Source organism: Ochotona curzoniae, unplaced genomic scaffold, assembly GCF_017591425.1.
Source record: "Ochotona curzoniae isolate NIBS_2020 unplaced genomic scaffold, NIBS_Ocur_1.0 contig_2754, whole genome shotgun sequence".
In the NCBI taxonomy this organism is placed as follows: Eukaryota; Metazoa; Chordata; class Mammalia; order Lagomorpha; family Ochotonidae; genus Ochotona; species Ochotona curzoniae.
Window position 1 is genome coordinate 13,550,505 of NW_024465582.1, and position 26,869 is coordinate 13,577,373.

The following is a 26,869-nucleotide window of genomic DNA, read 5'->3' on the forward strand; positions in this document are numbered from 1 at the left end:
TTACTTGTGTCAATTCGAAAGTACTCCAAACAAACTTTGGCGGAAAGCCAAATTAAACATAAAAATGCTAAAGATTTCTTCGGCTTCAACATAGTAACAAGACAAAGCTTACATACAGTTCAATGTGATTTAAACTTTGAATCTGCAGTTTAAAAGAAAAGCACTGTTAGCACTCACATTCCAAAAGATCTGCCAGGGTCTTGGTCCGAAGAGCCACGGGCCTCTTGGTTTTGTCATTAGTGATGGCGTACTCCTGCATGCCCAGCTCCTCTGCCACCTTTGCTTGTGTTCTGTTGTTCACCAAAGAGCTTCGCAACAACTGGCCAAAAGAAATTGGGGTCATGTCACTATTGGTCTCTTTTGTTCCTCTGTGGGACTCATCACTCTGAGAACATCTCACTGACAGGGACAGCAAGTCCTCACGCTTACCACTGGGTGATGGTGACAGATTCCACATGCTTCCAGCTTCTTCTAGAACCTTACTCTGTCCAGTTCTCCTGGATTTCACCTAACTGATATAACGATAGCTCACTGCATGTGGAACTGGGTTGGGGTGGGGGTGTGGAGGGGCGGAGGACTATGACAAAAGGCAAAGCTGTAACACAATTGCAGGTCTTAGCTTCCCTTAAGCTTAATGCTACTAAATGAGAAAGCGCTGAAACTTAAAACTCAATGTCATTCAAATATATTTGGCACTCAATAAAATATACCCATTTTATGTGTACACTTGGCTGAATTTTGAAAACCTACTCTATTTCCATCACCCCAGAATTCCCTGTACTTTAATGTAGTCAATACTCCCCACCTCGTACCAGGCAAACTCAGCCTGCTTTCTGCCACTGGACACTGGTTTAAAGGAATATTTTTACTCTAAAATAAGCTTCCAGTTTCATGGCATTCATGCTAATTTTGCTTTTACAGGCTTTAGGGAAGTGATGTATTAGTGAGCATTACTGAAAAGGTTGAAATGATTTATTTGCATTTTTACTTTTACATTATTTTAAAGATTTATGCTACCCACTAAGTCTCACTTTCTCACACTGAGATGATTATGCTAATCAAATTAGGGCATAGCTTTCATATTTTAACTTTAGAAATTCAAAACAAAAATCTGCACTCAGAATTCACGACAGATAAAGAATCTTCCAAGAAATACGTAATTAACAACAGACAAGGCATGAAAATTATACAACCAATCCGCTCTAGAGGTGTCCGTAAGACAAACATGGCATGGGTATTTAATGCTCCTGAACCATCCCCTAGGGCAGTACAGGAGAAGGAGGTGGGTGGGAAGCAGGTGGAGACAGCAAGAGAAACTCACAAAAAAAAAAAAAAAACGAACAAAATTACTCCCAGTCTCTAAGATTCAGGGAGTAATACACTTAAAACGAAAACTTTCCTTACAGCAGGTATTATATATATTTTATCTTGAGGAAAAAACTTCCCTCCTGCTAAGGTTCACTCCTGAAAAGAGAGAGGGTGCAGGCGGCGGCTGTGAGGCACGCTGCCTTTATCCCCTCTGCTCTTCCACATCTCACTTGGTTATTAGATGCAAGTTTTATGCTCTGTGGCTCCACGATGTCAACTGAGCTTATGAAAATCAAGATTTATTCTCGATGCTTGGTATTGAATCCTTGACAATAGATAAATAAGAAACAATATGTTCTTAATTTGTCTGACAATGATTCATGGAGCAGAAATACAACTTGATCTTCATAAGCCACGCTTGCCGCACAACTGCAGACAATTATTCTCGCCTGTCTTTGCACCCGTCCTCCTGTTGCCCCCTCAACTCCATCTCTTCTTCCATATAGTGCTTCATTAAAATGAATATCCTCGGAGAAGCTTAAAATTAAAAAGGCTTAGCATATAACATTAACAGAAGACCCAACCAGCAAGGAGTCCAGCAGTCCAATACCTTGTAATTACAGAATAATGGAGCTGCAAGGGATCTATCTTCGTGTGGTTTAGATTTCATAGCACAAATGCTGTGAGGGAAAAGGAGGGCTATTTTGGCAACCCAGCTATGCTGAGCGAGTTTGTTCCTCCTATGTGCCACTGGAGAGGGGTGAAAACCTCAGATTGTGTATATACAGTGTACAAGGCCTTCGAAGCACCACAACAACGCACACCTGAGCACTCCGCCACTGCCTCCACTACCACCACCACCTTCCAGGGACAGTGCTCTTACTCCATGTGCAGCAGAGCTGCCGGTCAGGGAAGGAGGCACGCAGGAAGAATGGCAACAGAAGCACCCCTGTTTCATTTTGGATGGCCACTGACAGGTCTTAAAGAAGCAGCAGGGTCGGCATAGAGAGAGATCTATGCACTCTTGCCATGAACTTGGAGGCTGAACCAAAAGCCGGGATGGGAGGGCAGTGAGGGTGAGGTAGGAAGCTATTAATCATCTACATTTTCCCTGCTGGTTTAAACAGGAAAGACAAAAAGCTGAAAAGAGAAATAAGACCTTGACCTTCACCTAAATAAGGAAGTCCAAGTGGCAGCTCTTTAAATGGCAGCCTCTATCCTTGTCCTTTGCTCAGCTCTGTCTGCTTCAGAAGAAACTGGGCTATTTGTCAAAGAGTGGGCACCACGACAGGTGGATCAAATAAAAAAGAAAGCCTGATGCATGGCTGGGGCTAGGGGTGGAGTCCCAGTTGGTTACGTGGCCTGCGCTGACAGCTCAGGATCCCGAGAGGATCGACACTTAGCACTGACCTGAAACTAAGGAAGCCACACCCAAAGCGGTCACTTCCACACACGATGGTGGCTTCAGCAGTGCACGGGCATGCCCAGGTGCTCCTCTAGATGGGCATTTCAGAGGCCTGTCCACACGTCTCCAATATCAGAGCTCCGGCTATTTCTGAGATGCCTGTGCCCAGGCTTTTTCAAAGAACCAAGGGATCAGAAATTCTGTGAATGCCACTTGGACTCTTTGGGGAAAAAAGTCCTATAGGTGAGTTCTGATGAACACAGAACCAGGACTGGAAAAGACTTGAGTCTGCCAGTGAAAGAAGGGTGAGAAGGGTCTTCCAGAAAGCGGTACTGCCCTGGCAAGGGGTCACAATGAAGTGAGGGGTGGTCAGACGCACCTGAAGATGAAGTCAAAGCCAAGGCTGACAGGCGATAGAAAGAAACCCACTTTTACCTTCTTGGAGGGTTAAGGGACCCCAAAGGGTGTCAAGGTGGAGCCCACAGCAAGGTAATTTAAGTTAGGGATTTTGATGGATTGAATTGAATGTGGATGCAAAGACACAAAGTTAGAGGATCTGCAGGTACAGAAACGTTCAAATTACTATTTTACAAGGAAGATATAGCTGCTGCTTATCTTTTTAGCAGAAATCTAGAAAAAGAACATGAAGCATTCAAATGAGCAAAGGATCATTGCCAGGCTATTTGAAAATAATGTCTTGTATTAGATTCTGTAGTAAAAACACGTAGCTGCGTTCAAACTAGTCCTACGACTTCTTGGTTAAGTGACACTAGTAAGTTATTAAACGTCCCTGGATGTCAGTTCCCCCATTTATGAAATGGATAAAGTAGCAGTCACCTCACAGAGGATGAAAAGCCTATCAAATCGCTGTGATGAACATTAAAACACATGAACTGCTGACTACCACTGACACACCACGGCATCATTATTGTCAGGTAGACTTGCTTGCTCTTCAGTCACAGGGCACGGGATCCAGAAAGCAAGGAATGCTGAACTTGTTTGCAATGCAGTATGTTCGACATACCTGCTTAACTTACTGCCTTCAAAGCGGTCCATCTTGCCACGTGAAACCCATCCCTGAAACCTCGGATTCTGTTTCATCTTACGTGCCCCCATTTTATTTAAGAGACAAGTAGGGAAACAAAGTTTCCCACCCATTGGCTCAATTCCCAAACACTTGTTCACAGCCAGTTCTGGGACAGGCCAAAAGCCAGGAGCCCGAGACTCAAGCTGAGTCTCCCACATACACGTCAGGGATCCAAGCACTTGAGCCATCACCCACAGCCTCCTGTCTTAGCAGGAAACAGGATCTGGAACAAAGCTACGACTTGAAAGAAGGCAAGAGTCTCTATCAGCCATGCCAACTATCCGCTTCGAAACTCTCACTTTTAAACCCACCTCCCAAAAGGATAAAATTTAATTGGAAATCGCCGGAAACACTGAAGAAAACTGTAGTTGGGACTCTGCAAATCCAAGAAAAGAACTGCAGATTCCAGATGTGAGATTATCACAGTAAGTACCTCAAATTGCAAAGGCCAGCTTTGAGATTCCAGGATGTTTACTATCATTACAGCTAGGAGCCTTTCATAACAACTATAAATTCTGTTAAGAAAATGGCTGATTAGTTTTAGACCCATGGATTGGCGTTCCTCCTCTAACTTGTCTGTTGATTCTTGATTCTGAAGAGGAAACCACAGCAGCCGGGACATAAGCGGCCAAAGGGAGCCACCTAGTGTCAAGGAAGCAGATTGTGATTTAATTCTTTTTTTTTCTCCATGGGTTTCAACATAAGAACACGGGGTGAAGCAGAATATACTATTAAAAGTGACAGTGATATGCCACATAGGTCTACTGTGGCAAGCTCTGGAGCCAGATGGTCTCCATTTCCTGTGGTAATTAAAGGAAAGGTACACAAATGCCAGCCGTTGGAATACAGGTCAGATACAAAGGGTCAAATTATGCCAGGGACAGCAAAGTCCTCCAACCGGAGGCTGGGAATCTATTTCCTCCAAGACATATTTTAGATAAAATGCCTGTTGGCGTGATCTCTGTTCGGTGCCATCTGGAGGCAGAGGGCAGGATTAGATCACTGCTTCGCAAGCTTTCTACTTGTAATCCCTGATCTCTTTCTTCTTGTATCAAGTGATCACTTTAGAAACAGAAATCCTGTGCAAGTTGATCTTGCCAGCACATACCACCACTGGGCACCGTGCCTTATGCACGGAGGACATGGAAATGAATGACCATTTCCAGTTCTGGAGCACACTGTGAAGCCTGGCAGAGAACACCACGGAGGAAGACACTCCTACGGCTTAAAATCTGCAAGCATCACCGGACAGCCCTTCTGGCCCGTGTAAATGCTTTCTTGTAGAGCTCTCACTTTCTATGCTGACCCTACTGGGTAGGCTCACCATAAACAATAAAAACATCAAAATCTTCTGTGTAGTAAACAGAAGCTCTTCTTTCCACATCCCATCCCAAACTCAGTTATCTGAGAATAACGGGATTGGCTTAACATTCCCTCCCCAGGAGGCCTTTCTGAATATCCAACTTCCAGGACAATATGTTTCCTCTCATCAGAATTCAAAACTTGAAAGTCAAGATCACATTTGCTCAGTTGTCCTTATTCCCAGGAAAAGAAGCGAGCAGGAGAGTAACTCAGAGCTAACACCTCCCAATGTGAATCGCTGTAATTGTGTGCTCTTCAATCACGGTAATGAATCATTTGCTGCCTGTCCCAGTGCAATGGCAGCTAAGTAATCCTCCACAAATTTGAAATTAGTTTTAACCCTCAGACACTTGTAAGCAATGTTTCAGCTTCATCCTTATTCCCCGTACATAGAGGAACGCATCCTTTCCCTCCTGTGCTATTTCTTCTGCCTTCTCAATATGACCTGGCTGCCTGGAGAATTCTCGCTCTTGCTTACATACTGCCCGTACACTGCACATACCGCCTGCCAGGCTGACCACCAGGCACGCACTGAGGAACAAAAACACGCTCTCAGTGAACTTCTGATCTGGTGGAGCTGGCAAGCCGAATAAATGCCAGGAAGGAGGAGCCAGAAGGGCAGGTTCCTCAGGGGCGTCACAGTGGAGCTGGCCTCTGAGGGAAGACAAGGAGGTCCAGCCAGCCGGCAGTGTGGCTTTTCAGGTAGAGGGACAGCAAGCACAGACGCGCGATGGCCAGAGCGGGCCTGGAGAAACGCCAAGGAGGCCAGTACAGAGTGAGCAGACGCCGCGTGGGGCCGGTCCAAACACCCCAGCTTATTCTGTAGTCTCAATGTGAAGAACACCTGAAGAGTGGCAAGCTGCAATAGGATGATCATTTATTCAAGGCATCGCTACGGAGCACTGACATGCCCAGAACCCCTCAAGGACTCAGGGAATCAAGAACAAAGAAAATCCTTACCCTGGTTGAATTTATCGGGATTGGAAGAAGACACACCATAAACAAGTAAAACACATGCTGCCTGCTAAAGAGGAAACGGCAACAAGGCTGCAGCCTGGGGGGGGCGGGAGGGGGAGAGGCTGCCGATCCGGCAGTGCCAGGTAATGACAGTGACAGCCCCACTGATGGAATGACTGAGTGACGCACCAACGAACAGGCTGCAGAAGGAGGTGAGGGACTTGCCACAGATATTACCACAATAAGGATACCGCTGCCTGATGAATCGGCATGTGTCAGCTTAGAGTCCTGGGGAACTGCATGCAGCCCATATGAACAGCTGAGGAGACAAAATCAGCAACAGCACCAGGAAACCACATCACACAAAACCTTTACCCTCAAGGCAGGATGGTTTAAAAGGGTTTGCAGAGAGCAGGGCTGTAATCCAATCTCCTTTGAAAATGTCCACTCTGGGGACAGTATAGTGGCATAGCAAACTAATCCTCCATCTGTGGCACTGGTCTCATATTGCCACCAGTTCGAGTCCTGGCTGATCCACTTCCAATCAAGCTCCCTACTAACAGCCTGGGAAAGAGGAAGATGGTTCTAGGCCTTGGGACTCCGCAACCATGAGAGAGTCCCAGGTAGAATACAAAAGCCCCCATGAACAGCCATGGTAAGCTTTTCAAATAGCAGCAGACATCCCAGGGGTAACCTTGGGACTCAGGGCACCTGCTGTCGGTCATAGAAAGATGGTGCTCCACTCAACTCGGTCTCTTTGCCAGTGGCATTTTGATAGACAGGCAGAAACACTGCAGTGAATCACGCAGAAAGAGTGACAGAGAGATTCAAGAGCTACTCAAGGAACAATGCTGTCAGAAGTTGAAAGGGCTGGAATACAGGGAAGGGAGTGGGACAGGAACCAGGGTTTCTGATGTATAAGATAGGCAATACTGCCGTTCAGTCATTCAGGACATGCTGGAGAGAGATGGCAACCAACTGAGTCCTGGATATGTAAAGACACTGAGAAAGCAGCTGGAGAGGGAGCTCAGAACAAAAGTGAGGTGAAGGCATATTCCAACAAGGTGCATGGCAAAGACTGCCTAAGGGAGACTCTAGCAAGGAGGGAACACAGGCTGGGGTGAACTGGAACATGGATCTGCTGCAGCGAATAAGGACAGGACTCATGCCTACACCGCACGCAGCACTCACACCTGCTTCAGCTTTGCTTTCATGATGCCTTCAGTGCTGCGAGGTGTGGAGGACAGTGCATACAATGAGCAATGGGAACCCATGAACTAACACATCTAGAACATGCTGTTTCTCTAAGAATCTAGAGTTCACAATTTGTATAAGGATGGCAAGAATGAATGCATGTACTCAAATCACACATTTTCCATAATGTTCTCCAACGGAAGGTACTACCTCGGCCTATCTGGTTTGCTTCAGCCATTTTTCAGAAAGGTCAGATAACCTGATCCCTATGAAGTCCATTCTCTAACACAGCAAACCCAACACACAAGCTACACTCTTCCTGATGGACAGCAGGTTGCTAGGGACTATCCCACTTCTCATAATTGCTCCCATTTGGTTATGAATATTCACTAAAGAAGTAAGCATTTTGTATCCATCCAAAAGCAGTCAACTTTAAATGGTAAACAGAGTGTCGACTTAAAACAAGACTACCACTGATTCCTCGGTGCTCATAACAGCACACGGCAGAGAAATCACTGAGGAAAATGCCATGGAAAAGTTACATCAAAACACAGTCAAATCATATTCCCTTCAACTCCAATATTTATATTTCACGTAAATTATTTCTGGAGTTCACAGTTGCAGAATTAAGACAAGGCAAAACATTCACTCAAATATTAAACATGCAAGGTGTAAGAGACCAGTTACTGACTTCAACATAACAAAGAAACAAAAAGACTGGGCTAACAGAGTATCACACAGCGTGCCACTACTGTTTGCCCAACAAAAGCATCTGTTGTCACCACACGGCACCCAAGGCACTCCTCAAGGTTACGCCTCAGACGCCCGAGGGTTCGTCCTGTCTGGCTTCCAGTTACGTTTGGTTCACTAGTCCAGGTATATTATTGATCAGCTTCACAGAGTAAAAACAGTACACAGCAAATAAAATTGTTCAATAAAGTGTGACAAAATGAAACAGAAGTGACGGGAATCGGGACCATTTTGCTCTGTTCATCAATCAAACCCTGTCTGTGTGACCCCCTTGCTGCCGGTCAGCCTTCTGAGCCTGCAGGCCCTGCCCTCGCGTTGGCAGGTCCAATGCACAGAAACTTCCTCCCTCAACTCCCAATGGCCAAATCCTGCCCTCTTGAAAGATCCAAACATCATGCCAAGAAGCTCTTCTGTGAAGTCCACAGCTGAAACACACCTTTTTTAAACTGCATAGGCAATCCAATTTACTCATGTCTCTTTACAGTATTTCCCATATTCCACTTTGCATTTAATTATACTGGTTAATATTTTATGCGTAGATACACACATAATACATGTATACATATATAGTATTTTTTAAAGTATTTGTAGTTATTTATATCTTAATCTCTTGGTAATTTTAAGATTCCTTATGGACAGATACAGTGTCCAACTAAACTTTGCTTCCCCTGTGACATGTCCTACACAGGGTAAGCAACCATTAGATGAAGAAACAGATAAAATAAATTCTCATTGGAGATCTGCTTTGCATACAATTAGGGAAAATGAGAAAAGCCTGGTGATATGCTGAAGTCACTCAGAACTAACTCACCAATTACAACAACCTATGTTTGGCCTTTCCCTCCCTCCATGTGACTGACCCTCATGGAGGGAGCAGTTTAACACAGACTCACAGTTAAGTGTCCTTCATGATGATCTGGGAAATGAATGAATAAGTACTCTGTGGCTACTAGCTGCATTATGGAGTCACCCAGAAATTCCATCCTCTGGTTGTGGCCTCTGAAAAAGAAAAACAAACACCAATGTAGATAGCAATAAGCATTTCTAGATTTCAAGAAATAAGTTCTAGAATTTTTTTTAAAGTAATGTGTTTCTTTTCTTTTGAAGTACAAAATTACTTTTAGTTCTTTAAAGGTCCTCAATTAAGAAAGGATCTGAATTAAAACCGGTTGAATTTCAATGCATAAAAGAATGAGCACTATGAAAGGACTAAATGACCACTGATCAAACACTGGTCAACAGAACTTGCTCAGAAGCTGGTAACAACCGAACACTAGAGTACAAGCATGGCAGTGTCGTCATGCGAGCTAAGCTGCCATCTGCGATGCCGTTAGCCCTATCAGAGAGCTAGCTGGAGCCCAGCTGCTCAGCTTCTGATCCAGCTCCCGGCTAATGAGTGTGGAAAAGCAGTGGAAAATGGCCCAACTTCTTAGGAACCCACAACCCACATGCAAGACCTGGAGTTCTGAGCTGCTGGCTTAGACCTGGGCCCAGCCTGGCTTGTCATAGCCATCTGGGTAGTGAACCAACAGATGGAAGATCTCTTTCTCTCTGTCTCTCCCTCTGTAACCATGTCTTTCAAATAAAAATAAATCTTAAAAAAAAAAAAAAAAACAAAGCGTAATAACAACAACAATCTTGTACCCAAAGTTAAAATATTTTCTTTGCTCAAGCCATAAAATATATATCCTATTATTCAAATTTGAAATCAGTTTAAGGAGGCTAAAAAGAAAAAAAAAGAATCTGATAAAGTCTTTATAGACAGCTCAGAATATATAATGTGGGTGAGGAGAGCCAAACACTGAATAGCAAGTGTAAAGATAAAAATGTAGCTTATTTTCTCAAGGATTTCACTAACTCATCATCAAATCATTCTTCCAGAGCAGTTAAAGAGGTCGCAGGCAGCCCCTGGCCTGTCCTATGCACAGAGCTGTTTTGGAGCACAGCTAGGCCCCTCATTTATGTTTCACTCGTGGCTGCTTTCAAGCTACCTGGCAGACTCAAGTCACACACAAGCCACGGGCCTGCAAACACTAAAATATTTAATATCTGTGCCTGCCTAGGGAGTTTCTACTTCCTTCACATGCTCTTAACCTTCACGAAGAAACTGTATGTATGGCAATGAGATCAGACACTGGATTGGAACATCTCCGCTGGTTCACACCAGTGGCCGATGGCTCATCTATCTCACAATGTGACTCTCTGGAAACACGTCTGGAATCCCAGCTCCTTTGAAGGGCATGCAGCAAAGCTCTGGGACTGCCTCTTCTCAACAGTCATGTCAGGGCTACGTGAGCACTTCCGACTCACAGGGTCAGATGGTTAAATCCCACAGTTCTCAGTGTGAATGCCCTTGCTAGCAGTCGGACATGAGTGAAAATCACTCCAATTGCTTCTTCAAACTCAGTGAGTTTCTGCAGAACTGGAGACGTTTCAATAAGTTGTCGGTCGGTATTTGGCTCTTGCAGCTACAGGAAAACAGGAAAAAAATCACATGCAGCTTTGGCTACGAGAGTAATTATCAATACTAGGACAGTGCCTTCCAAAACTCTTCCTCCCGTGGCTTGAAATTTCTGTAACGCCGATAAAACACAGCAGTTTCCTCCTCATCTCTTAGCATGGCAAACAAACCCACTATTTAAAGAAGGCTCAAATAATATTTTCCAATCTTCTATCACATTTCAGGGCCAAGTACTGTACACAGTTAGTTCAAAATCCCTACCATTATACCAACTCTCCCAGGAAGATTCAAGCTGAAGAACAGCTGGTCGACAGTACACACATCCGGCAGGGCAGGAGTCCTTGGGCGCTCGAGTTAGGAGAATGCTTGCAGGGTTTGGGAAACACAGATGGCAGGGCCTTACCCCCAGAGTGAGCCCGTTTCCTCTGTCTGCAGTGAGGACAATCTGCCGGTCTGAGAAAACTCCCAGGGACCGCAGATGCTGCTGGTCTGGGGGCCTGCCTTTTGAGAACCCCAGCCTTACAGTGCCTCGACTCCTGTGCGTTTTCAAGGGACCAAATGATTCTGGCAGATGAGCATCATTAAGACTGAATTCAGCTGACTTTGGAGATTAGTCTACCACTAGACAGGTGGTGCTGCCCACAACAGGCAGCCTATAACAACTGGCAGGGAGCAAACACGGAAAGTTTAGCTAAAATGAACACTTCCAACAACTGTGGGCAACTTCCTACCATTCACAAAATATTTTAAAGTACTCTGAATATGTGAATAATACTCTTATTACTGGAAAGCTTCTCATGAGACTCTACCAATCAAGATTCTCCTTATTTATATACATGTATGGAATCATGCATGTCAGTTTGCATATGCACTTATCTTAAAACAGAAACAAAAGCACAGAAGTAGCCATTTAAAACAGAATAAACCGGGAAAGCAGTGTGTCACCACATGGGAAGATCTTTTAAATGCCATTATCTTGAGTAAAAGGCCATCACACTGTCCAAATGTTCTTATCTGATTCCAAGCCCACGATTTCTAAGCCACCATGAATGCAATAATTAGACAATGCTAATTTAGTGTCCGTCCTTAGGTGTATTTCCCACAGCAGCAGGCATGAAGATGTAGTGCAGTGCCACATTTGTGTGTGGGATGGGGTGTGTGTCTGGGACTACTGAGCAGCTCTCCCGACCAGCACCTCCCTTTCCATCCTGGATCACGCATGCGCCATCCAAGCATGGGTACCCTGCGTTATTTGCTCCCAAGATTTCCAGCTCTGACACCTAAGTTTCACAGCGCCGCAGAGGGGAGCAACGGGATATTCAGGACGGGGAGGGGATGGGGGGGCTGGCACTGTAAAGCACGCTGTAGACAGGAAGGTCACACTTACTTGGAGTGGGTGGAGAGGATAATTGAGCCAGACTTCGCGCAGGTCCTGGAAAATAGAGTGGTGCCTTTAGTGCTCAGGGGAGTCATTTAACACACTCTGGAGTACTAAATAAAATGTCATTATTTGAAATACTGAACTATTTCAGATGCTGACTCCACTTATTGCAAATTCAATAGTGGTAGCAAACTAATTTTTTTTAAAGTGTATTCACCACTCAAACTGCCTGTACTGACTCTAATTAGCCTATTAAGCTGGGGAGGAAAGGCACCACCCTCACCGGCAGAAGTCAAAGACACCTTTTAAAACTAAGTTACACATTTGCTTAACCTAATACACTGGATTAAGCTGCTGTTTTAATCATATTTTTGAGCCTGCCATTCCCCTGCAATGTGCATCAGCTGTGTCTCCTGTAATTAAAGCTCATCTCAAATGTCTTTTATTTTAGGCACTAATTCATTAGCATAGGCACTTTGTAAGATGGAGTGGAAAATACCCCAGAGTTCATAAAGTCGCACATTGATGAGACCGCACTTTTACTGTGGGCATTTACAAGTGTTTACTTGAAATATGGTAATGAATGAATTTTATGGCAAACCCTAGTACATTATTTTATCCATTGAGTTAAATCTAGAGGCAGTTATAATTAGAATTTCCTCAGGATTAAAGTGTCTTCACTCCGGTTTCAGACTCTAGGGAGTCTCTGACTTAATCTACTTTCTGGTCCTGATGTTAGGTTTTTGAAATAAATGACATAAAAAATGTAGAGAAAAATATTCATTAAAACGCCTTTGTGGAGGGAGCAGAAGAAAATTTAAGAGTCATGTGTGACATGGGATGATAAAAATGAAATCTTTAAAATGTAGTATTTTTGTACAATTTGTATCCTAATAAAATACTTTAGGGGTTTCTTTGTCAATATTAAAAACAGTGTGTAAATATCAGATTGGTCTTTACAGGCATTTTCAAAGACTTCTCATAACCCAGTTTGCAACCTCAGCCCAGCCTTCTGTGTCACAGGAATTCCGCTCAGTGCCACTCGCTGCCTTAGTTCTCTTCCTTCTCCCCGAAGCAGGTATCTTCCAGCTGCAGCCCCTTGCCTGGCCTCTGCGTCAGCATCTCCTCTGCACAGCTCCACCATCTCGGACTGGATGACTCATTTCTGCGACACCACTAACCTTTCCTCCCTGTCCCAACTCCAGAAAAGCACCTGCTAGGAATCTTCACCTCACACAGAACGTGACCATGTAAGACATGGCCTTTCACCACAGACGAGGCAGCAGAGTTTCAGGGAAGGCTCTAGTCAGGCTGCCTGGGTTTCATTTGAATTCCACGTTGGCCATCTATGTACTCAACCTCTCCCTTTCCTCAAGGATGAGCCAAAGAAGCCTAGAAACCTACTCAAAAGTATCCTCTGCAGCCATCGGGCTGCTCAAAACAAAGGGAAAGAAGGGACAGAATAAACCATGTACACAAAGACTCAAATATGGAACCAGTGAAAATCTGGGGCTGAAAAACAGTCAGATGGCACAGGACTGCAATGCTGTCTTGTCACAACAATAGCACCCATTTGCAAATTAATCCCTTCCTTCTAATCTAGCCTCCCACCAGGCAACCAAGAAAGGAAAAGAGACACTCCTGAAGGCATTCAGCATCCTCTCCTCAGCCCACCGGGTGTGGCAACCTAACCCTGCCTACGGGTTTATCTCTGGCTGATTAGCCTGTGATAACACCATCATTAAAAAAAACAAAACAAAACAAGACAAAAAAACCACCATGGTCCACTGACATCTCGCCACACTACAGCTCACAGACACAGAGAGATGCAAACAAATATGGAGGGCCCAGCGCGGTGGCGCAAGTGGTTAAAGGGCCTCGCCTTGCACACCCGGGATCCCATATGGGCGCCAGTTCTAATCCCGGCAGCCCCACTTCCCTTCCAGCTCCCTGCCTGTGGCCTGGGAAAGCAGTCGAGGACGGCCCAAAGCTTTGGGACCCTGCACCCGCGTGGGAGACCCGGAAGAGGCTCCTGGCTTCGGATCGGCATAGTATTGGCCCGTTGCGCTCACTTGGGGAGTGAATCATCGGATGGAAGATCTTCCTCTCTGTCTCTCCTCTCTGTATATCCGCCTTTCCAATGAAAAAATAATAAAAATAAATCTTTAAAAAAAAAAAAAACAAAAACAAATATGGAGATGTCTAACACACTAGAATGTCCAGTTTAGTGTTCCTGAAAACACTGAAATAGAAAGACCATCCATTACTAAGCCTTCATAAAAGACACATGCAAATGAATTCAGAATCTCAGCTGTCCCAGCTGTAAGATAATGCTCACTTTTTTAAAAATCTCATTTGCTCATTTCATTCTTTGAACATCTCTTGAACACCGTGCATGCTAGTACTGCACTACATACTGGAATGGCAAGACGAGCCTGCCAAGCAGACAAGTAGGACAGAGGCAGTTTATGGGGAGAAAAGAATCTAAATACAGACCGAGGTAACTCAGAACAGAAGGTGTAAAACCATGTGTCATTTAGGAATGCAGAAATACACTGCCTGGGGGCTGCAGGTGGAGTGGCAGGAGAGCGTGGGGCAAGTGTCAGGTGAGTGCGCACACGTGCAAGGCTGTGGGACACAAACAGTGAAGAAGTGGATGGGGCTGCTAACCAAACACAAAAGGCCAGAACAAAGATTTGAGATTTAAAGATTTGAGAAAAAAATCTTAGAATGCATGCCATCTGCAACAGACACACATCAAGATGCACACATGTACCTGGTGAAAACAGGGTATGGGAGACATGTGCAGATAATGGTCCCATTGGAAGACACACATAGCACAGTTATCACAAGTCCCCAGAAAAACAAACAAAAAAGGAAAAATTCTCAGAAACAAACATTGTCTGGGTCACATTTTTTAAAACTATTGATTCCTTTTTAAAAACTACCCAAAGTAATACAGTACAAGCAACTGACAGCCACTTGAGCTGAAGGGTTCACAAAGGCTTGAAGCGCTGCCTTCCTGTGATTTTATTGCTCCATGAGGGCTATTTCATTCCATTACGATGACATTTCAATTTGGAATACTGAGTTGCCTCTCCCTTAAACGTTAAATTGACTTGTTTTGGCACACACACACACAAAATCCAGTATGCTTTAATATATGTGGGATCAAAAAGGTATCTTTGGAATTATTATTGGCTTAATACTTTAGTAACATTAAAAACTATTTTTAGAATCCCTTTTCTTAAGCTATAATTTGCTTTTTAAACATGTACTCTGGGCCCAGCGAGGTAGCCTAGTGGCTAAAATCCTCGCCTTGCACCCGGCCGGGATCCCATACAGGCACTGCTCGTATCCTGGCTGCTCTACTTCCCATCCAGTTCCTTGCTTGTAGCCTGGAAAAGCAGCTGAGGATGGCCCAAAGCCTTGGGACCCAGTATCCACGTGGGAGACTAGGAAGAAATTCTTGGCGTTGGATTGGATGGGCTCAACTCTGGCCATTGCATCCACTTATGGAGTGAACCAGCAGATGGAAGAGCTTTCTGTCTCTTCTCTCTGAAAATATGACTTTCCAATAAAAATAAATAAATCTTTAAAAAAATATTTCCATAAACTTTATTTATGGGTCTGTCATAAACTCTCTACAAAATGACTTTCCAAAAATAAATATTTGTCTAGTCCACATAAGTTACTAGAAACAACCATAAACAGAAACGCCAAATGGCTATTGTTTCCAACTAACCCTGCATGGAGTAAGCACCCATTGGTTAGAAATGCAAAATCACAATTAACTTTAAGGTAGTATTTTAAAATGAGGAGAGGTTCTATTTTATTCATAATTACATTCAATTTACAAGTGACCATCAGGAAGAAGTTCAGGTGAAAGAAAAAAATGAGAGCTTTCTATTTGCAAGAGCTGAATAAGCTATTTTTGATGTACTTGAAATCTACCACTTATAGTAGATTTTGTTTTGCTAGAGACTCTTCAAAACACAAAGACCAACTGAAATACAATCTTCCATAATGATATATAACTGAGGAAAATCAAATGATTCGAGATAAATACCGGATCATTAAAGAGTAAGCGTCCAAATAACTGCTTGGCTTCCTCCAGGCTTCCCTCCAAGTAAACAGCTCCTAGATAAAAGGAAGACAGTGTCAAAAGGAAGGCTGCATTAATATTCAGAGAAAATTACAGATCTCTATAAAAAGCAAAAAGGCAAGCCAAAACCACTCACAGAAAAAAAAAATTGACAAGTTCAGAAGCAATTGTTTTAAAGGTAACATTATCCCTCTTTTAAGCTATGTTCTGAATAATAAATTAGACTTTAACTAAAATCGAAACCTAATATAAGGAGAAGGGGGCCAAATATGAACTATTACTAAAAGTGCAGATATAAACATTAATAAGATAATGAAGCACAAATATTTGGCCTTACTAAGAAGATGTTGCTTCATTTTCTGAATTTACACCTTACGTCTCAGGCAAAATACATACAAGCATCTAGGAAACAAACCTGGCAGACAAAACCCATGTCTAGATCAATGAAGGTTTCCGCAAATGAAAATCAGGATGGGGCCAATCTTGCGGCGAAATGGCCCAAACCACAAGCTACCGGACAGGCAACCCACACAGGCCCTGGTTCCTATCCCAGCCGCCTCACTTCTGAACCAGCTCCTTGCTAATAAACAGAAGAGCAGCAGATTATGGTCCAAGTGTTTGGGACCCTACATCAACAAAGGAGGCTCTGATCAAGCTCCTGACCCTTGGCTTTCAGCCCAACCCAATGCCGGTAGAGGCAGCCTTTGGGCAGTAAACAAGCAGGTGGGAGATAACTGTTTCTCTTGCTCTATACAATCCTTTCAAATCTTAAATTTTAAGAAAAAAAATCAGTAACTTTAGCCTTTAATTTGAAACAATTAAACTCTCTGCACATGCTGAGCTTGGATAAGAATCAGAAAGGACTATAGTAACACTTTAACTGGTGATCAAATAACTCTGGAGTAGGCATTCTATTTTCTTAAAATCAAACTTTTACACCTGTGTTCAGAAAGGCTGTAATTTCATGTCGTATCTCAAGACACTTAATTAGCATGGCGTTTGATAAGTAAAGACAGGATGAATATCCCTTATCCAGATGCCTGGTATGTTTCAGATATCAGGGGCTTTTTGTTTTGTTTCCAGATTTGAGATTATTTGTGCATACATAATGAGACATCTTAGGGATAGGAACCCAGGCTAAACAAAAATTCATTTACATTTCATGTGTTTTTGTTTTGTTGTAAAGATTCATCAATCCATTTGAAAGGCAGAGTTATAGAGAAGAGACGGGAGAGAAATTCCATCCAATAGTCCACTCCTTAAACAGCCGCAAAGCCCGGAGCTGTGCCAGGCTGATGCCAGGAGCATAGAGCTTTTTAATAGTCTCCCAGGTAAGTGCAAGGGCCAAAATGTTGCACCATCCTCCACTGTTTTCCCAGATGCATCAGCACACAGCTGGACCTGAAGTGGAACAGATGGAACATAAACTAGCATCCATAAGAGATGCCAGCACTGCAGAAAGCAGCTTAATATGAAACACCACTTTAATTCTTTAATTTTGGCTTTAAAAGTTTTTTTTAATTCGAAAGGCAGATTTATGGAGCGAAGGAGAGACAGAAAGATCTTCCATTTGCCGATTCACTCCCAAAGGGCCATAATGTCTAGAGCTGAGCCTATTCAAAACCGGGAGCCAGAAGCTTCTTCCACGTCTCCCAAGACTTTGGGCCATCCTCCACTGCTTTCTCAGGTCGTAAGCAAAGAACTGGGTGGGAAGAAGAGCAGCTGGGACATATACTGATGACCACATGGGATGCTGGCACTTGTAGCCTGAGGATTAGCCAATTAAGCCATCGCACCGGCCCCTAAACACACTTCAAACCCACATCCTAAAGGTAGTTTTATGCAATATTTTTAGTGTGCTTTCATTTTATTACTTGTCAGTTAAGTTAGTTGTGGAATTTTCCACTCAGAGTGTCACAAGAAGCTCAAAAGGTTTTAGATTTGAAAAAAATTTCAGATTTTAGATTTTTCAGGTTAGAGATATTCAACCTGAATATTTGCTATTTTTCACTTTTTCTAATTTATTTTATTTTTATTGGAAAGGCAGATTTACAGAGAGAAGGAGAGACAAAGATCTTCCAAATAGCTGCAATGGCCAGAGCTGAGCCAATCCGAAGCCAGGAGCTCCTTCCAGGTCTCCAGTGCAGGTGCAGGGTCCCAAGGCTTTGGGCTATCCTCCACTGCTTTCCCAGGCCACAAGCAGGGAGCTGGATAGAAAGTGGAGCAGCCAGGACAGGAACTGGTACCTATATAGGATGCTGATGCTTATAGCTGGAGGATTAGCCAACTGAGCCATTCTGCCTGCCCATATTAATTATTTTTAATAGTTCAGACTATAATAATCACAATAATAGTAGCAGTTGTTGTGGTTAGGGGGCCAATTTATGTTCCCTGCACTATTTAAAGCAGTGCTACATGTTTGCCTTCCCCTAAACGGAGTGTGTCAATAGAAGAGTACTGGAAAAGACCGACTGGGTTTGGTTTCATATGAGGTGAGCTGGGAGAGCACTGAAGGAAGTGAGATGCTGCTCCAAGTTGGGCACAGCCAGGGAAGACTCTTTCTAGAACCCTGGGAGGTTAAGAGCTACTGTGTCCTTCTTACAGCTGGGGAAACTGCACATCGGTGAGCTGAGATAAGCCACCAAAGTAGCAGCTCTGACAAATGATCGGAGAGGTGACCAAGCCGTGTCTGCCTGGCTTGGGAGCTAACGGTAACACTCACAGCCAAAAACAGCATGTGTACAAAGCACAGCGATTCCCAGTCCCAACCTTCTGACAATACACATATTTATTTAAAAAAAAAATAGACATACTGATGAAAAAGATGAAAAGACTGAATCATTTTAAAGTCTCTCAGTCTCTTGGTACTATCATCAGCATGAAATTATAATTGGGAAGTTTCTATATTCATTTTCAAAGGAGGAAGGCAAAAATGATTCAGAAGTTGAAAAGCCTTTGAAAAATAAAATGTACTTAGTCATTTACTAAAAAAAAAAAAATCAACCAAGAAAGTGTCAATCTACTTTAACACTTCATTGGAGAGCATATTTGCAACCACCCACTAATTAAACTCTTCAGAACCACTCTAACAACTGCTAGCCACGTGCTGGTTACAGACAAAAGGAAGAAAGTACCAGAGTAAGACGCAAAGTGTCTACATCAGTCTGGCTTTAGATTTGTGAATAACAGTTACACAGACTTAAGGTTTTCATCAGGAACTCTTGAACCAGTGGTCAAAGAAGACATTGGGGCCTTTCTGTCTATGTAATAAGTACGTGATCCTGAATCAAATCTGGAAAGTATTTCATCTCCATTTTAATTCTCTTCCATTCAATAAATTTAAGCTTACACATGACACTGAACATCAATTTAGCACCAAAAATGCAAAAAGGACAAAGTGTGGTTGCCGTTCTGGAGGAGCTAAAACGGCTCCAAAATCAGGTGAAGGGTCTGTACTGGGGGCTTTACATGATTTGGGAACAAGTGAGCCTATGCACGTATCCATACTGACTAATTTGTTCTTTAGACAGTTCAGATATTCATGAAAATGGATTATAAACATAGACATTAATTACCTATAAGTGCTTCAAAGCAATTAGCCATAGCATGTCGAAGGTCCGATTCCCTACACAGGTCAGGGCCATGAGCATACAGCATAAATCGATCCAGTTCAAGTTTCTACAAAATTCAAAGTGGCAAGAAGTTAAAGAGTTTGCTAAAATCTCATCTCTGATAACTCAGCATCTGCTGGGGGAGGGCACAGGATGGTCACAAGTCCATTGGCTGGTAAGAATCTCCTACCAGACCATGAATCCTTGGGTTCCCTAAGTATGCCTGGGCAGACTCAAACCCAGCCCCAACTTTGGGAAGTTAGCAGCATCTCTGATTGCAGTTACAAGGTACAAATGGTTTCTACAGCATGCAAAACAGATTTCCATGTGATAACATAAAGGACAATGCTAAGAAGACTTCCAACTGCCATTTACCTGTACATCTTTCTTCTTTAATCTGGCAGCATTTGGAAGACCCTACCATATTCTCTTAGTGAGGCTTCCATACACTCCTCTCTCTGCAGGCTCATTGAGTCCTCATGGGACCGAACTGGATCAATCTCATGGGCTCTGGGAATACTGTTTGTAGTGAATTTATGTTCCTTTGTTATTTGGTCTTGGCAGAGTTTAGGGTCTAATCCGTGGCCCAGTTCTAGATATAAGACTGACGAACACATCAGCATATAATGTCTGCACAGTGGCTTAATTCTCTGTCTTACCTGTATTTTTCCTTCTCTTTGATTTCTGTCCATGGCTGCCTATTCTTTTATCCTATTATTCTACAACATACAATCCAAGTCCCTTCAGAACTGATAAAATATGGACGAATACTATTATAAAACAGACTGAAATCACAATGCATTCTATAAAAGGAGAAAGACAAACACTGCATAAATGTGCAATAAATCTGATTTCATTATAATGTAAATCAATTCAATAAATACTAAACAATAGCATGCCACATAACATGGGAACAAGTCACAAGACAGCGAACGATGTAGGACAATATAAATCTCATCAGTTTTCAGATAACAGACACTCAGATTTTGTGTATCTGGACATGTATGTTAAATATCCATATCCATTTAAATTGGAAAAAGATGATAAAAACAAGTCTTGCGTTATTGGTGTTTTGGCTGCTAGGAATCTGTGAGCATAAAACACACTCAAATCAGAGTTTTGGCTACCACCAATGCAATAACAGAAAATACCTCTTTTTAAAAATTGGTCCCAAAGTGCAGGAGTTTATACTAGAATATGTAAATTTCATCTGTTTCACAACTTCACTGGGAAAATCCAATTGTTTGCTATCTCTAGAGCCCTGCTGGAGAGCAGACTGCAAGACACATTTCATCTGATAAACAACCATTCTGGAGTGCCGTGAATTTTCCAACTTCTCAGAGTCCCTGCTTGTTTCTCTCTGTAGGCTTTTACAGAGTTCTGTGAAAAGACAAAGTAGTGTTCTACTGTGTATACTGTTAAGATCTACCTGGAAAGTGGACCCAGAGCATTTGTTACGCTCATAAGCAGTCAGTGATACTGCCTCCTTTTCTCCAACTCCCAACTCTTCAAGGCCCACTGGTGTAGACAGAAGAAGGTAGGGCCACCACAGTCTTCTGCTGCAGCTGAGCTCCCTGGGAACACTGAGGCTTGTCTTTGGTGGGAAAAAAATCTAGAAATTCCTGAAGGGATAATTCAGCCATGCCTGTCACTACCCAAACCTCGGTATAGCATACAACCTGTTATAGGGTATTTTCTGTCTGCATGCTACAGTAATTTCTTACAATTCATATATATAATTCCATTATATCCTAAACAAAAAAGATAAAAATGATGAAAGGAATGACAATCTACTTGATAATATGTATTTTCACTGGCGTTTACGTGAGCATCAGGAAACATTTTGACAATTAATAAGCACCAAAGCAGTTTTACACACAATTGTGGGATTTCATTCACTGTGAGGCTGTTGGAGTACCTTGCTGCCTGCAGCTTTACATTAAGAAATCCCTGTTTATGTTCTCAGTTGCTACTAACGCCGATTCAAAGTCTACTGCAATAACTAGAACAATGGTATTATATGAAACAATGCATTATCACTAACAAAAATAATAGGTAAACTAACCACATTTTGAATATAAAAATGTCCTGGCATTATGAAATCTAAAAAAAAAAGTCATACAGCTAAGATGGATTTTACGGAGAAATCACTTAAGGCAAAAACTAAAGAAAACTCGTAAAAGTAAACCTTCAGTGTTTGAGCATTTAAAGCAACAGTTCTTGGTACTACTGAATAAGCCCAAAGATCAACATAAGAACCAGCAGCATCAATAAAATAACCAGAAAGAGTTAACATCATGGTTTAGCAGGTCAAGTCATTGTAATACCAGCATTCCTTACTGGAAGGCAGGCTTGAGTCCTGGCTACTCCACTTCCAATCCAGCTCTCTGCTAATGTGCCTGGGAAATCAGCGGGAGATGGCCAAAATGTATGGGCCCTACTACCCATGTGGGAAATCTGGATGGAGTTCCTGGCTCCTGGCTTCAGCTTGATTCAGACCTGGCTCTCGAAGCCATCACCAGTAAATGGAAAGCTTCTCTCTTCCTCTCTCTTTTTCCAATAAAATAAACAAATCTTAAAAAACAAGTAGCTCTCACAAATTTATTAATATCTTTGTGTGATGCTGAAGCACTTTCTAGAAGAAATATTAAAATTAATAATCTAATTCTCACAGCTAGGCTGTGTAACAAATGCTAATGAGATTTCCATTCTGGGGGGCAGAGGGTAAATGCTCCGGGAAGAGAATGACGTGCCAGTGGACTCCCTGTCTGTAAGAGCAATGGTGTGGACTGGAACCCTATTGGAGTAGCACTTTGCCCTCATCTACCATGATCTGTTACCAGTCACCACCCAAAGACGGAACCATCCAACAACCATAATGCCTGGCATGAATCTGAACCAACAAGGGACTTTGTTAGTCACTCATTTACATCAGTGAGGACAGCCTAACCTCTAAATCTTAATTAATGGGATATGTGATTTAGGGGAAATCTCAAAGACCCATGAACTATTCCTTGTGGCTGTAAATTGTCTAGGGTATTCTGTTCAAAGTTACCATTCTGCTTGTTAATGTAAATTAAAAACAACTGTAATACAGAAAGATTACACAAAGGGAGAATACAAAATATCCCATTCCTTTTGCTTTGTTCCCATGTTCCTTTCTCCCAAATGCTAAACCCTGTTCATGTACATCTGTCAAGTTTCTTCTCATCTGTTCTCAAGTTACCTCATTGTGCAATTCATTCGCTGCTGGTGAAACTCACAAAGGCAACAGAATTAATAAGGCTGCATCCTGAAAACCCAAATGCAACACACTTCCTGGTCTATAAAATAAAGCAGCCTTCACCCTCCCCTGAAGAGCAGTGTGGGCAGAGGCGTGTGCTGAGGTGCTTCCTCTACCTTGGCAAGCATGGCAAGGTGCTGGTTCTGAACGATGGCAGTTCGGTAGGTTGCCAATCCTCCTTCTTCCAGACTCGGAAACAAATAGTACAAATGGACACTGCAGGAAAAGAAGGCATGGATAAATATGCCAGACAGGGCTGTGTCTGCAGCACTGAGGCACAGGATAGGGCTGGTCTGACTTAGGGTCCTGGGAAGTTAAAAAATGGGAAGCATGGTGTATTTGGGTGCTAAAAGCAAATGACACCAGTCCCTCATTCTCCCACAGATCTGCTAAGAGACTTCCCTGAAATCTGCTGACAACACAAACCCAGTCAGTCAGTCAGTCCGGCTCACCATTTATGTCTGCACAGAGTAAACAGCTCATACTATCGGCCTGGAAACAAAGCTTGTCCTTGGGTTGGGCCTCTGGTTGAGGAAAATCCTGGGAAGCCAAGGGCAGAGGACAATGGTGACATGTCCTTCACAGCACTAACAGGAACTAAGAGGAGCCCAGGTGACATGTCCTGCCATCAGGATAAATCTATGGAAGTTGCTCAGCACAGGACGTGGGCTGAACAGAGGACCACAGCAGAAATGGCGGCTGACCCTCCTGTGTCTCATATCATTTTATAGCAATCTACCATTGCTCAAGGCAGCTAGGCAGACAGGCTGGGAAGGGAACCCTCTCTCCATTATATCCCCTTGGAAAAACCAATGATTCAGAGAGAATAAAAAATAACTCAGGCGAGTTCAAACAGAAGCATGCACTGTCTTATTTGAACGGAGAAACTATGTGGGTATAGCAAAACAAATGTATTTTCTTACCTCTACCTCTAAATTAAGGATCCTACCAGATTTCTGGGGAGCAGACACATGCACGCATGCGCGCGCACACACACACAATCTAGTCATTAAAATTACTTGTAAGCTTTATGTCCCTTGAGATCAGAAAGAGTGAGAAGGGGATCAAAGACAAATCCTAGAAGATGAAATGACATTTCCAAATATCATCCCTTTCTTTGCAAATTGAATATAAGCTCCGAAGTTTCTAGACCAAGACCTGCTGATCTCCCGTGGCTGTAAGCAACTTTAACACATACTTGACAGGCCCGAAAGACCAGCCTTTCATCTTGTAATCTCACTCATTACAGCACCAGGGAGCACAAGTTGCCAGGGCAAGAGCCACAGAAGGATAGCTTTTAAGCTTCTCTGAAGAGACAAAGATGATGTGTTCCAGGCCTTGTATGGCTAATTACAAAGAACGTAACGCAGTAAATATGTTACCTGTAAAATGTGATCACTGGGAAAAAGAAAGCTACTTACCTGGTCAGGAATTCCACTACAGCATCACCAAGGAACTCCAACCGCTCGTTGTGATTGATTCTGTAACAAGTATTAAAAAAATCACATAAAGCAGCACTCTTACATTCAGTCCACATCTCTTCAAAGAAATGGAAACACAAGCGTTAGCTCCTTTAATGATCAAAGCACCTTACCTTTCCCCTCCCACCACGCCAGCTCGGCAGCACCAGGCCGGCCGAAGGTGGGGCACAGACGTTTCCACCGCACTTTTAGGTTCGGGCTTTCTAACCTAGGGACTTCTCTTTACTAGAAGCACATGCAATATGGCAGGAACAACTGTATTCCCACACTAGTCTGGGGTGGACAAGAGCCAGGAAAATGTATCTCAGTGAGAGAACTGAGCAGTGTAAGAAAAGTTCTGGTAAAATGTTCTCAAGACAGCTGCTTTCGTCCAAACTCTAAATTCAACCCAGCACCTCAAGTCCTTCAAAATGGGTTCATCCTACTTTTGTTATCTCATTATTCACTGTCAACCTGCCTAAGCTACATATCAGGATTCAGGATACGGATGCCCAGTACACTATAACAAAGGTAAACCTAACATAGCTGGCACCTCTTGTTCAACACAAAATGTCTGCCTCCCCAGAACTCCCTACCCTATCTCCTGCACAGAGGACACACAGCATTCATGAATTCCTGTCTGACGCCCACTACACAAATGAGTCCATGATACACCTTCACACTTTATTTGGACCTTTATTATATGCATAAACCCACAGTTTACAGGCTGTTCACTTCTTGCATCTTAAGTATAAGGCTGAAAGTCAGAGAGGTGGCTTCATGTGCTGAAATTTAATTCCCACTGGGAGGTACTAAGAGAAGCGAGAGGACCAGGAGGTGGCCCAGTGGCTAAATCCTCACTCTACATGGACCAGGATCCCGTGTGTCTGTTTGTATCCCAGCCAGTCCACTTCCCATCTGGCTCCGTGCTTGTGGCCTGGGAAAACAACAGAAGATGGCCCAAAGCCTTGGGACCCTGCACCCACATAGGAGACCTGGAGGAAGTTCTGGGCTCCCTGGCTTCAGCTCTGGCCATTGAGGTCACTTGGGTAATGAACCAGTGGATGAAAGATGTTTCTCTTTGTCTCTCCTTCTCTCTGTAAATCTACCTTTCCAATAACAATAAATTTAAAAAAATAGATTGCAACCAGAAATCTTTAAAAAAAAAAAATGAGAGAGAGAATGGAATCTTCCAGGCAGAGTGTTTATAGCTGGTGCCACTGGGAGGCCATCACAATGAGGTAAGGTCATGGCATGGCACTCCATGAGTGAATACTGCCAGCTCCACAAGAAGGAAAAAGCCCAGAAGACACGCAGGCGTGCCTGTCTCCTGCCCTGAGATGGCCTGCACTGCCTCAGCACTCCATTAACTAAGTCCCACACAAGATGTGGCCCCTTGCCTTGCATCTCAGAAACCATGATGCAAAATAAACCTCTCCATATGGTAGCAATGCTCAGGTATTTTGTTACGGTAACAGGCAGCAGATTCACTCACTGGTCCATGGAAAACTGCCTTCCACCTCTCAGCGCTCAAGTGCTTTTCTCACCATCTTTGGCCTAGCAGAGAAGCTACATAATCTGATTCAAATTTTCCCTTTTTCTTAAAAAGAAAAGATATATATATATATATATATATTTTATTGGAAATACAGAAACAGAGAATCAGATAGGAAGATCTTCTGTCCAATGGTTCACTCCTCAAGTAGCCACAATGACTAGCACCAAGCCAATCCAAAGCCAGGAGCCAGGAATTTCCTCAAGGTCTCCCACATGGCCACAGGGTCCCAAGGCTTTGGGCCATCCTTTGCACTTTCCCAGGATACAAGCAGGGAACTGGATGGGAAGTGGACTGGTTGGGACACAAACCAGTACTCATATGGGATCCTGGCATGAGCACGATGAGCAATTTAGCCACTAGGCTGATGCACCGGGCTCTGACTGTCTTCTAAAAGGCCCCTTGGGGTGTACTGCAAAGAAGTGTACAGGGGAGATAAGCCTTGAGGATGGACGGCAGCAAGCCCAAGGAAACATGGAGGTAGCTTAGACTGGAGAAGACATGGTATAGTAGAAAGCAGCAGAGATTCGGGAAACATTTTAGACGTAAATATGGGATATTAATGACAGTGGGGATTTGCAAGCTGCAAAAAATGAAGGTCCATACTTAGCTTTTGGCTTGAGGAAATACACTGACATTTACTGAAAAGGAGAAGACCAAAACTAGAGCAGTTTTGGGGACACTCAGGTGAAGAAGGCACTGCATTTCAGACACGTCAACTCTGAAATACCCACAAAAAGTTTCCAAATGCAGAGATCCAAAAAGGTGCCACAGACACTAACGTACTGGTCACAGCCAAGGACAGCGGTGGCCATGAGTGTTCAGTGAGGATTTCAAGCTGATGAATCCAAAGGCACAACCTGAGGAAAGGACGCAGCTGAAGAAAAGCCATCCGAGCAGCAAGGCCAGGGCAGCGTGCAGGCTGACAAGCCAAGCAGAAGCAATGGCCG

At 43.3% G+C, this 26,869-nt stretch overlaps 1 protein-coding gene across 1 annotated transcript in view; it reads right to left on the reverse strand.

Moving 5' to 3' along the window:
• The window catches only part of DROSHA (drosha ribonuclease III), a 99,897-nt gene that overhangs the window by 8,426 nt on the left and 64,602 nt on the right, over positions 1-26,869 (reverse strand). The window contains exons 22-29 of the mRNA XM_040977429.1: positions 24,326-24,385; positions 23,021-23,120; positions 19,586-19,688; positions 15,975-16,045; positions 11,912-11,956; positions 10,374-10,531; positions 8,957-9,062; positions 178-319 (exon numbers count right to left, since the gene is read on the reverse strand). Of these exons, the coding sequence (XP_040833363.1) occupies positions 178-319; positions 8,957-9,062; positions 10,374-10,531; positions 11,912-11,956; positions 15,975-16,045; positions 19,586-19,688; positions 23,021-23,120; positions 24,326-24,385 (785 nt within the window). The remainder of the gene's footprint in view (positions 1-177; positions 320-8,956; positions 9,063-10,373; positions 10,532-11,911; positions 11,957-15,974; positions 16,046-19,585; positions 19,689-23,020; positions 23,121-24,325; positions 24,386-26,869) is intronic.